This window comes from Stegastes partitus, unplaced genomic scaffold (genome assembly GCF_000690725.1).
Source record: "Stegastes partitus isolate 25-593 unplaced genomic scaffold, Stegastes_partitus-1.0.2 Scaffold669, whole genome shotgun sequence".
Lineage (NCBI taxonomy): Eukaryota > Metazoa > Chordata > Actinopteri > Pomacentridae > Stegastes > Stegastes partitus.
In genome coordinates this window covers 234,024-247,196 of record NW_007578400.1, presented here as the reverse complement: position 1 = coordinate 247,196, position 13,173 = coordinate 234,024, and the positions used below count along the sequence as shown (strand labels likewise).

At 42.6% G+C, this 13,173-nt stretch overlaps 1 protein-coding gene across 1 annotated transcript in view; it reads left to right on the top strand.

The window, feature by feature from the left end:
- The window catches only part of tbx15 (T-box transcription factor 15), a 34,999-nt gene that overhangs the window by 6,593 nt on the left and 15,233 nt on the right, over nucleotides 1–13,173 (top strand). The window contains exons 3-4 of the mRNA XM_008290371.1: nucleotides 1,997–2,098; nucleotides 10,855–11,026. Of these exons, the coding sequence (XP_008288593.1) occupies nucleotides 1,997–2,098; nucleotides 10,855–11,026 (274 nt within the window). The remainder of the gene's footprint in view (nucleotides 1–1,996; nucleotides 2,099–10,854; nucleotides 11,027–13,173) is intronic.

Here is a 13,173-nt window from a genome sequence, read left to right as displayed (position 1 = left end):
ATTATTTAAATATGAGGACTATTTTTTCTTGCAAAATGGTTTAGAAACGTTCCTTTATCCAGCCTCCTGTCAGACAGGCGGGTAAACGTGTTCCGCATCGTCCGCTTTCAGGCCTGCAGATGTGAAAATAAATACAAATAAGATGATTTAACCGTATTTTTTTCAGTTTAACAGATGAGTTGTATTTGTTTGCAATTTTTGAAATAGTAGATGTTCGGTGCAGCTTTTTAAATCTGGTGTTTTGTTCTCTTCTTTTCGTGCGTAAAACGAGACCAAAGCTGTTTTTCAGCTCTTCTTCTGGCTTCAGATTTAAAACGTCGCCCTCCTCCTTTTTTTAAATTTTATTTTTATGAATTGGGTTTAAATTGGTAATCAGCTCATAAATAGAGCAACAATCAGATTGCGCTGAAGCGGAGTGAAGTCGGACACGACCGTCGCCGCGCGTATTTCACGGCCTGCTCATAATAAGCCCATAAATCCCGAAGAGGAGGGAAGCAAGAAAACAGCCGCTCTTTTCTCATTACTCGGATTTACGACCTTTAAATGAAAACGGGGAAAAAATGCAACGTTTGAAGTGCAAAACGAGGAATTAAGTTGAAACGTGTCCGTCTCCATCCACAGACTGTTATTTAATATAGGTGCCGGTTTTTTTCTCTCCTCTTTCAGACTGTAATTTTTATGGGGTTTGCATCAGTTTAAGTCTCAGGCTTTACAAGCTGCAGCTAGAAAATATGAAGAGCTGGTTCCTCAAATCAGTTTAAGTAGAAAGAACTTGTGACAGTTTTGCAGCTGCAGAAAAAAATCCTAAAAAAGCCCAAAGGTCAGAGGTCAGGGAGACAGTCTGGACCTGGTTTGGATTTCTCTCTGCTGAAGTCATGAAGGAAGGTGGACAGAACATGAACACATCAAGTGATATATTGTTTATTTAAAAAAAAAAAAAAAAACAGACAAAATGTGCCCAATGTGGCTCAAAATAAATGTCAAAAATGTCTTTAAACGTGCACAAAATGATGCAAAAATGACTCAAAATGATTTGAAAACGACCCCAAAATTGACCAAACTTGCCACAAATGTCGTGAACAATTGTCCAGTGACAAAAACAGATCAGGTGTGAAACCTTTTTTCTGCAATGTGGCATAAAAATTGTCCAAAAGCCTCAAATGACAAAAAAAGGAGCAAAGAATCAGAACTTTTTGATAAAAATTCTAAAATTGAAGAAACCTTTGTGATTAAAGTTTTTTATTTTTTATTTTATCAGATTAATTTGTCTTTTTAAAGTTCTGGGTCGTAACCAAAAGCTGCAAAGCCTCAAACTTAAAGGCGGCGGCTCTGAGAGGAGACTTTCAAACTCAATCAGGTGAAACTGTCCTGACTGGATGAGTTCCAGCTGAAGCAGCGACCAGGAAGACAGAAGACGTAGGAGTTGTTGAAAATGATTTAAGAAGCAGAAACGGACGTACGAGACGGTTTAAATGTGAGTTTTAAATGAAAGGAGCCTTTAAACGAGCAGCCGGACTCCGAGTTCTGCTTCAGTGAAGACAAACGTCCACGTAGACGGAGACGATTTCACTCTGCAGCTCTCGCTGGATGTTTGTCTGAACTCAGTGATGCAACCCGTCGTCCTCCATGAACTCATCCAGTCGTTGTGATTACGTAACGCTCCGTTGTGTCATTTTCTCGCTCGCAGCTCGACTGAACCGAAATAGTCGCCGTGACAACCATGAGGAGGACAGATGTGCACGTCACAGGCTCACATCTGTCACGTTCTCTCCGTTTCTTTTAGAATTTCGCCTCCTTTCTGTTAAAACACACGTAAAAGAGCAGAACTGTTGGTCTCTCTGTCTCGTTTCTCGTCTTGTCATCACCGACTTGGAGAAACGTTTGTTCTTCTGCATCTCTGTCACCTGAACAGGAAGTCAGTCACATGCTGTCCACCTGTCATGATGGCTGCTGCTTCAAACACACCAGTAACGTGCTGCTTGTCTTTCTCCTTCAGGAGGATGTTTCCTGCCATGCGAGTAAAGATCGCAGGTCTGGACCCTCACCAGCAGTATTACATCGCCATGGACATCGTCCCCGTGGACAACAAGAGATACAGGTGCCCACGCCACTCACACGTCTGCAGTACGACTCAGAGACAAGCAACATGTCCACAGTTATGCAAAATGTGCCGAAAATGACTCAGAGCTTCTTGAAAACGATGCAAAACATTCAGCAACATGTCTTAAACCTGATAGAAAGGCCTCAGTGTGACCAAGAAGTGTCCAGAATGACTGGAAACGTCCTGAAAACGATGCAAAATAAAAGCTGAGATAAGTGGTCTAAAATAATCTGTACCTCTAGATTATTTAAACTTTTCCAAATTTATGCAAAATGTGCTCAAAACATTTTGGAAACGACCTCAAAGTGGCCAGAACGTCTTGAAACCGGCCCACAGTTATTTAGATTGATGGAAATGTGTCCAACGTGGAAAAAAAGGAAATAAGACTCAAAAAATGCCCAAAGTGTCTTTAAACTGGCCCCAAATTACACAAAATGTGCCTAAAATGACTTCAAACAACTTAATAACGACTCAAAAGTGACTAAAATGTCTTTTAACTCGTCCAAAAAGACAAACAAGTTTTTCCAGAATCTTACAGAACATCTCGTAAATGATTCAAACTGATTGTCCAGCATGACAACAAAGAGTCCAACGGAAAAAACTTAGGACTCACAAAGTGCCAAAAATGTCCTAAAGTACATGAAATACGCCAAAAAAGACCTAAAACGACTTAAAAATGACCCAAGAATGAACCAAAGCATCTTTAATTTGCCCAAAACGACCCAAACGCTGCATCAACGTGTCTGGAAACCTGAAGCGACTCAACCAGAGCGACGGTCTGTCTTTACATCTCCGTTCTCCTCCCGTCCGAACACGTCTGAGTTCGACCGACTTCATCGCTGACGTCCTGCTGCAAAGCGCTGAGTCAGTGTCTGGCTTCAGACGCACAGATGCTGCCTGTCAACGGGAGGAACACTTCTTATTCACGTCGGCTGAAAATAGCCTCAGAAAGCCTTTTAATAAACGCACAGCTGCAGCTGATATGCTCGGCCACATGTCTGCAGCGAGCTGGACCTGAAGTCGTGTTTTCCTGGAGGACCGTCAGGCCCCAACGCTCTGACCCAGTTCTCAGGTTGGACTCAACAGATTGAGCAGCTTCTTCTGCAGGACGCTGCCTTTAGTTTGCATCAGGCTGACCTGCATGTGATGGATCTCTCTGGATATGCAATAAGACGGAGGCCCGGCAGCAGCAGCCGGAGCCAGAGAGACGAGATTGAAATGTATTCATCATCCCGGCGGGCCGGAGGCCGCCTGCAAATAGGATCACCGTCAGGCTCACGTCTGACGATGGAAAGAAACCACAGATCCTGCTTCTAACGCAGAGCTCCACCGGCTGGAGCTGCTGCTGCTGAGATTCAGCCTCAGAAGCTGCATTTAAACCACCGCAGGAAGGTTTAGAGAAGAACACGTGGTGCCGTCGCTAAAACCAGCAGAGGTGGTCTGGACACGCTGCTGCTGATCACAACAGGACACGCTGACGTGTGTTTAATTCATCTCCAAATATCATAAACAATGAGATGTGCTGACAGTAAAGTAAATACAGAGAATATTAGCCATCGTTTAGCTGCACATGTCAGATACGTCAACTCGTCTGTATTTAAATGCAACAAAACCGATGACAGAGATTGTTCATAATGTCTGAACCTTCCAAAAAGGACGTAAAACTTGCACAAAATGTGTTAAAATTAATGCAAACTTGGACCAAAGTGTCTTTAAAGTTTCCCAAAATTATGCAAAATGTCTTGAGAATGACTCCAAATGTGACCAAAATAGTGCAAAAAATGTCCTTAATTACAAGAAGTGTGACCAAAATAATAATAAAATGGATTCACAATGATGCAAAAATGGATTCAAATATCTTTAAACTTATAACAGAGTGTCGCTCATCGTTTACGTGCAAATGTGAAATATGTGAATTTATCTGTATTAAAATGCAACAAAACCGTCACAACAGGATAAAACAGATAAAAAAATCTCTGATTTGCACAAAATGTTTTAAAACTTATATAAAATTTGACCAAAATATCTTTTCACTTGCTCAAAATGATGCAAAAATGTTCCAGATTGGTGCAAAACATGTAAAACAATGTGAACCTCTTTGGACCAGAACCTCCTGCACTTCTTAGAATCACATAAAATGAGTCATTCAGGAATAAGTTCTGTGATTTATGTTGTTAATGCTGCAAAACAAAACGTTCGGTTCTATTTACACCAAAGCTGGAGCAGGTCCTTGTGATGCAGGAATGATTGAGCTTTATTTTGAAAGTCAGCCTTTCTCAGACCAGCAGCGTTTTAAAGGCGGCGGCGTGAAGCTGGACAGCAGGAAGTCCGCTCCCACTTTTATTGTGACAGACTTTACTCACAACAGATTGAGGCCTAAAGGTCGAGCTAAAGTCTGACTTCCTGCGCCGCCGTCTCGAAGGTTCTCGGCCTCGCAGTGGATCTTCAGACGCCAGAAGATCCCGTAAAGCCTCAGCGAGCGTTCACGTGGACGTCTGAGCAACACTCACATGTTTCAGTGCAGAACAAATGGAAGAAAGTCGCTCCGACACGCATCCACACGGGAACCCTGAAGCCACAAACACAACCTCAGCTCCAGCCCGGCATGTTCCCGGACCTCAGAAGAGTAGAAACATCAGAACAAACACACCGCGGAGAAGATCGGCGCCAACAAACCCAAAGATCCCCAAAACCCGACCAGCTAGCCCAGAAAGAGGCTCTTATTTTGAAAACACAAGGAGGAGCAGAAAACTCTTTTTGGATTTTTTTCTAAATAATTTGCAGATGAAGCAAAAAACGTTTCCTTCAGTTTGAAGCTTTTCTGGTTAAAATGTTTGTTTGTTGTAAAGAAGAAGAAAAAGCCGAATGCAGCCACGACCAGAACTGAATGATCGTCTGGAGCTCTAGAAACACAACAGAACTTTATTCATGACTTTATTTTATATCTATATTTTCTGCATCTAAAACCAGTGAGACGCGTCTGCCTTGCTACACTTGTGAGGACATTTGCCTGAAACCAAACCTTTAATTAACCACTAAATCTGAACTCTTTAAACACTCATTAGTCTGAAACTGAACCTACGTCAGGACTCAGTGGAGCTCTATCTTTGTGAGGACATTTAATCTTACATATAGAAAACACAAACGTTCCAATAATTAGAAACACATTTTTATTTAAGGCATTAAAGAGACAAAAGCCTCCAGAGGCAGCGGTTTTACTGAACTTATGAGGACAGCCATTTATTTAGACTCAACTCTAAATCAGATTCATTATAACCTTAATTAAAAATGTAGTTCTGACAAAATTGGTCTGTTTTTATTTATTAATAAATTTATTTATTTAAGACGTCTGGTCTTAAAAGAAGCACAGAAACAAAAGGACACACGTCTGGATATTTATGTATAATTAATATAAAAACAAAAGAGGATAAAATGAAGCCGAGGCGTCTTTATTACTGTACTTGTGAGGACAGCTGTTCATTCTAATGAGTTCTAATCTAAATCTGACTTTAAAGTCTTTATTTCTAATCCTAATTCTAATGTTAGTCCAATCATTTCAAACAGAGCAGAAAATAATGCAGCTTATCAAAGCTGTGTGTGTGTGTGTGTGTGTGTGTGTTTTTAAGGCTGTTTGAGCTTCACTAGTATAGAAATAAAAGGACACACACGTCTGGATGCTGACACACAATTAAAAACACAATAAAAGAGGATAAAACACACACACCTCTGACCCGAACCCGGTTCTGAACAGAATTTAAACCAAAACCTGTTTTAATCTGAGTTTGGGCCATTTTTCTTCTCTTGTTTAACCATCTCTGTGAGGACATTTGGTGCTTTTTGACGCTTAAACGCCGACACAAGTAAAACACACACACACACACACACACTCACACACACACACACTGAACAGTAATCTAGTCGTCATATTCACTCTGTCAGTAACTCAGTGAACAGTCTTGTGTGTAAATGTGTGTGTTTTAATGTGCATGCCAGCTTCACACTCTCACACACACACACACACACCTACACACACACACACACACACACACACACACACACAATCTGTGTTTTGCTTTGTGTGTGTGTGTGTGTGTGTGTAGGTGTGTGTGTGTGAGAGAGTGTGTGTGTGTGTGTGTGTGAGTGTGTGTGTGTGTGTGTGTGAGTAGGTGTGTGAGTGTGTGTGTGTGTGTGAGTGTGTGTGTGTGAGTGTGTGTGTGTGTGTGTTGGTGGTTCAGGGTCTGAGCTGTGAGCAGCAGGACAGGTGAACTCCAGGTGATTGGAGATGAAGAGTTCTGTGACTTTAAATGTGTTTATAAATTGTACAGAAAATGCAGAACCGACCCAGTCTGAGTCCGGTACTGAGTTCTAGTCTGAAGCCGACCCTCAGTCTAAGTGAGGACTCGTAATAGTTCTATCTTTGTGAGGACTCTGGAGCAACAGTATTTATTTAAATAAAATTATTTATTTATTCTAAATAAAATGCTGGATTCAGACTCAGTGGATAATAAACGCTGCTTCCCTGAAATCTACTGATTAAAATACTGAGAGCCGTCAGTCTTACTACACTTGTGAGGTCTGTGTTTGGTACTTTAGGATCCTTATTTCAGCTTTTATCAGTTTAATGTAAATAAACATGCATTTAGTGATGACAGTGACTGAACAGGTCCTTTGCTGGGACTCACAGCAGCTGTAATGTAAAGTTTTATCTGATAGATGCTGTTAAACGTGATCAGTGAGTTTAACAGCAGAAGTCAAACTGAAGCTGCAGGATGCTTCTGGACGGCATTAATATTTAAAGTTAAGTGTTTTCTTCCAGTATTTTGGGAATGGAGAAGAACTCAAGCAGCAGGTTTTTATTTTAGTTTTTCCAATAAAAAAACCCTAAAAATAACTGAAATAATTCATCCAGACTCAGTAGATATCAGATAAACGGACCTATTTGTCCACTTCCTCCACCTTCAACCAGCTGTAACGACTGGTCAGTGATTCAATCTCAGCGTTTGGAGGATTCACGCTGCAGCGTCTCTGCGTCGCTTCGCTCTGGCTGCTGCCTTCGTGCTGCTCTGGGCCGCAGCAGGCAGCTGGTTTCTGCTGAACAACAACACAAAAGCTGCAAATGACAAACAGACGCAGTGAAAGAGACACAGCGGTTAAACAAAGTGGAGCTTTTAGCACATCAACAGTCAAACATTTGCCTTCAGGAGCCGGTGGAGACCAAACATGGAGCTAAAACAGAGACGTTTGCAAAGTGGACAGAAAAACGGCTTCTGGTCTAATTAAGACGACGTTATGACACCACGTTAAAATGTAAGAAGTTAATTACAGAAAGAACCAAACGACAGACAGACGCAGTCAAAGAGACGCTGTGGTTCAACAACGTGGAGGATTTAGCAGAAGAAGAGTCAAATCAGCTTTAAAGAAAGAAGTTCATGAAAATGCAAAACTTTTAAAAAGCAAATCTAAAAATAACAAACATTTAACCGTTAAACACATGAATCATTAAAACTCTTCCATGTTTCCCTCGCAGACGGTTTGATCTTCTTCAGCGGTTCTGGTTCTGGTTGCCCCTGTAGCCCACAGCGCCACCTTCTGACCTTCTTCAGAACATTTTGGCTAAATTTGCTTTAAATTCGTTGGAGATTTCTACGATCGCGACTCGACTTTGTCGCTTCTTCGAGGCCAGAAACTCACTTTGTGCCCCGACGAGCTGAAAGTTCTGTGGTTCTGGTTCTGATCTGATTTCTGTGGCTTTCTGTAAATAGCAGGAACACCACGGAGGGAGATCTTCCATTTGACTAATTGAGTTGTGTCACGAAGTTTCTGTTGTTTTTGGGTTTTTTCGTTGCAGAACCAACAGAACAAAAGGAGATCACAGATTAATGGAGCAATAAAACAACAAATTGGCTGGTTGGAGCGACTCGCCGTGCGGTCGCTCCGGTTCCTGCCACGACTCTTTATTGTGAGAGAAGAAGAAGAAGAAGAAGAAGAAGAAGAAGAAGAAGAAGGAGAGATGGCAGTGAAGGCTGTGCGGTGGAGGAGCGCATTAGGTTGTTAACACAGACCATTTGCAGTTTGTGCCGCTCGCATTCCTGCAGCTCAAACCGCCAGAAAACCTCAGATTAAATAAATGGAAATGGTTTTAACTAGTCCAGCACTGAGAAGCCTCTTTAGGAGTTTTCCCCGCCAGAGATGATCGATTGTTGTTTCTGCGGCGACAAAGCACGCTAGTGTGTTTAGAAAGAGGCGACGGGAGGAAGGTGTTGGAGGAGGAAAGTCTCTACTGATGAAGAAACCTGCATGTGTTCAGGATGAAGCTTCCTGAGGGAACGTCTGCTCTCAGAGGGACACTAACGTCTCCACAAGCTGAAAAAAACGCTTTTTCTTTTCTAGCTTGGCCCCAAATAAACTAAATAACTCAAACACACTCACTAAAAATCTATTAAACTGTGAATAAACGTTTTTTCCCTCCAGTGTGTCCAGACTGGATGTTCAGGACTCATCGTCCTGCAAAAAACACATTTAGTTCAGTTTTTAAAAAGTTTGGCCCCAAAATCAACTCAATAAATTAAACACACTCACTAAAAAATACTACAAACATTTAAAATGTGACCCAATGTTTTCTGAGAATTTGTTTGTTTTCAGTTTTGGGACGTTAATATTTTAAATGGAGACGTCCTCGTCCTGCTCCTGTCATGTTCACAGTTTCTACAGTGTGTTTGTAGAGCAGAACCTAAAACACGTAAACACACAAATTAATGAATTAAAATCAATTCAAAATGAGACTAGATGTTTTTCCTCCAGTATTATCAGGAACACAGAAGATGTTTGAGCCTTAGCGTCTGTAAAACCTGCATTTATCACAGATGTGATCCACATGAGTCCAGAACCTCCTGGAGGAACACAAACGTCTCCAGAACCTGCAGAATCCACCTGACGTCTGTGGTCTGTGTGAGTTCTGATGAGGTTCTGCACCTTTAGCTCCTGAACACGGTGATGAAGCAGATTATGGACACGGGCAGCGCCAGAAACCGTCCGGGCGCAGCGGGCGGGTGTGTTTGTGTGAGTGTGTGTGTAGGTGTGTGTATGTGTGTGTGTGTGTGTGTGTGTGTGTGTGTGTGTTAAAGAAGGCCGGGTTCGTGTCGTCCGTCCTGGTGTGTGTGTGCGGCGGGTCGGCCCGTCCAGGCAGCAGCACCAGCAGCAGATGAGGGTTCTGTCCGGGTGAGTGGCGGTTCTGGCAGAGCGGCTGCAGAACTAAAGGCCAACAGCTGTGCAGCAGAGCTGGTCCACCTGACTTCACCTCGCCGCCTTCAGGCCTCCTGCCCCCCCGGCCTCCTCTCACTGCATTGTTCTGGTTCTGGTTCAGTTTTTCTCTCCGGGGGCTGAGAGTCCACCTCTCTCTGGTTTTCCCTGCCTGCTGTTTCATGGGCGGGACGCCTCGCTGTAGCTCCGACGCACACAACATCGTCAAATGTTATGGCTGCGCTTAATTGAAAGTATGCGGCCGAGCGTGCGACTGCAGATGGAATATTTTATGTCGCTCTTGTTAGAAATTTCAAGCGCAATGAAGAAACAACAGATGAGCTTTAGCAGCCAGTGTTGTGGCAACGCGGCCGCTGTTTGTTGGAGGCTCTCGGTTTTCTGGGGGTTTGTAATAACGGCTCGACCCGGACGTGACCTCCAGCGAGTTCTGAAAACAGAGGAGTGACGATGACGGAGTTTCTGGGAAACAAAAAACACGATTAGTGAAGAGTTTGAAAAGCAGAGAGAGAGAAAGAGCAGGAGGCTCGGACTGAAGTTCAGTTTCACCTCCAAATACGTTCTGCTGAGGTTCTGCTGAGGTTCTGCTGAGACTCCAACAGGAAGATTTTATTTAAGTTTTTCAAATTAAAAAAAAAAAAAGACCCTTAAAATAACCTAAATTTATACAAACTCACCAGAAAAAAACATAAAAATGTGACCAAAGGTTTAAACTTTATGTTTTCAGCTTTTTCAATAAAATAAAATAAAATAATAAAAAAAAGGTTTGAGTCTAAAAATAAACTCAATCATTCACACACTAAAAAACAAAACAAAAAAAACACAGAAAATATTTCAAAATGTGTTTTCAGAATATTTTGGGGGTTTGTTCAGATTTGTGAAATTGTTGTTTTGTTTTTAAACAATTAAACCTCCTCCTGCTGCTTCTGTAATAGTTTGTTTGTTTGTTTGTTTGTTTGTTTGTTTGTTTGAATAGTTTATGAACTCAGAAAATATTCAAACCTGATCTTCCTGCAAATTATCTGCAAAAAACTCAATCAAGCAGATTTTAAAGTTTTTCAATTAAAAAACACAAAGAAAAAGAAAAAGAAAAGTTTGACTCTAAACATAAACTCAATATTTGTCACACTTGCTAAAAAAATACTAAAAAATATTTTAAAATGTGACCAAAGGTTTTCTGAAATGTTCTTTTTGTTTTTCAGTTGTAATAATTTGTAGTTTGCAAATTTTTATTTAAAAAAAGATAAAAATGTTCTGAATGGAGAAAACATCCAAACTTTAAAAACTCCATCAGGCAGATTTTAATTTAGATTCATTAAATCACTAAAAGATTGACCTTAAAAACATCTGAATCATTTAGGTGATGAGATGCTGATGAGTCAGAACCTGGTCGTGTTCTGTTGAAGGAAACAGAACTTCTGACGATCCGTCAGCACAAAGCTCCATCACAGCTGCTTGTGTTTCTGACGTCCCGGTTCTGGTTCTGGTGTCTGCAGGTACGTCTATCACAGCTCCAAGTGGATGGTGGCTGGAAACGCCGACTCCCCGGTGCCCCCGCGGGTCTACATCCACCCCGACTCGCTGGCCTCAGGAGACACCTGGATGAGGCAGGTGGTCAGCTTCGACAAGCTCAAGCTCACCAACAACGAGCTGGACGACCAGGGACACGTAAGAGCCAATCACACGTCTTCTAGCTGCTGCTCTGAGCCTCACAAACCTTCATTGTGCTGCCATGGCTGGGTCAGCTCATCCCACCATGCAGAAACAGAGAATGAAATGAAAACGTGCTGCTGAGGTGCAGAGTCCTGCAGAAAAACGCTGATGTTGCACAAATTCTCAGATATGTAGGAACGTGTTTTTCTTTTAAATGTGCAAAATATTAATTGTGTGAAAGCACAGATGCTGCAAAGCGAACGAACAGCGGTGATGAACGGCTCATGCCTGCAGCAGCTAATCACCTCATAGCCTCTCTACAGCTTCCTGTACAGCCACTGCTGCTCAAACAGGCGGAACTATTTGCACTTTAAGAGCAAAAGAGCGCTAAAAGCAGCTCTCCCTGTTTGACTTTCTGTTATATTTAGTGCCTGTCTTTCCCTCCCGGAGCTGCTGGTTCATGCACGGTTAAGTTCTGATGTTTCCCACATGACCCAAAGGCAACACGAGGAATCTTTCACAGAGATAAACCAGCAGAGGATGTGAAGCCATGACTTCATCTGCGCTGTCGAGCCGCTGACATCATGCTCAGGCTGCAGCCCAGTCGGACGTCAGCGCTTTTCAAACTCAGATAAAAACACACTCGCTGGGAAACGCGTCTCGTAATCTGCATAATATGTGCACAGTGGATCCTGACCCGGTAAACCAGGGCGACCCAGTTTGAGCTGCTCAGTCCTGGAGCTGCTTGGATAGCGAGGCAGGCTGACAGCTGCTGGACTGTCCTGTGCTTTCTGAAGCTGTTTCTCTGATTATTATTTAGGTTGCTGGATTAACGTGGAACACGCTAGCAGTCCGGGGAGCCCTGCTTTAATATATTGCATTAATTTCCGCCGTGGCACTGCGAGGGCCTTCGGTAATGAAACGGTTTTCTTAAGAGCTCTTAATGATTGAATTTGATTTGTAGTTTTTTGCTCCAGCAGCTAAATCCGACCGCAATCCGCCTGATTTACTGCCTGGCCTGTGTGCAGCCAGTAACAGAGGTGGTGAGCTAGAGCGAGCCTCTTATTGGCTCTTGGCTGCTCCCAGCGTGTCATGTGGCTTTCATAGGTGAAATATTTAACCGTAATGCAACAAGTCGGACCACAGTTTGCTTGATTTACTGCCGTCCTCGTGTGTAATCAGTCGGTGGGCAGAAAGCTGAAGGGAGTCCCTCATTTGCACTTCATAGCCCTCTGAAGTCAGGAGTGAGCTTCATGGGAAAGACACCATGTTCACTTATTAGCTGCAGCCAATGTGGAAAATGACAATAACAGTTGTTTTTGTGCAGCAGAACTGAAACCCAGTTCTGTTTCTAGTAAAAGCTTTGATAGATGCCGATGAAAATGGTTAGAAATGGAGCGCTAGCAAGTCAAAGGTCAAGTTATTGTTCTGAGGAGTTGGTGGAGACCAAAACAGAGCCAAAAAAAGAGCTGCAGGATTAGACCTTTGTTCAGCCTCCTGGCTGGCGAGCTGTCTGTTTGGTGTTTATTCCCTGAATCTACAAATGTGTCATAAATAATCAACACAACAGTATCCCAGCGGGTCCTGTGCACGTTCATGCTCGTGCACGTTCATGCTCGTGCACAGGACAGGATGAAAAGGAGAACAGCTAACATGCTAACATGCTAACTAGCTAAACATCAACTATCTATCTGCAGAATCCACCCTTAAATTCAGCAGAGTGTCTCGTTAGTGCATCTGTTTGCCAACATATTAGCTTGTTTTCTTGCTTTTCTGCCCCCTAGTGGCCAGAAAATGATTAGCGCAGCTTTGACGAGAGCAGCGAAAACAACAAAACAAAATATTTAATCTTAAATGTCACTACAGGACATTTGTTGGTCATAAAAATCAGAAAAATGAAACCTCGAGGCTCAATCGACAGAATAAAGGTTTGTTTTTAGCTAACAGCTGCTCAGAGCGTCACTTTCACTTCGTCTTATGTGGAAATGAAAGAAATCATCCAGAAGTCTGAGCTCAGAGTGAAGGAGCTTCATCAGGAAGCAGAAGACGTCGCGCTTCCTCTTCCTGTCACGAGCGTTTAAAGGAGGCTGTCGTTTGAGACGCCGTCCGAAACAAATCCATCCCTCCTCTTCCTCCTCCTCCTCTTCCTCCTCCTCCTCTTC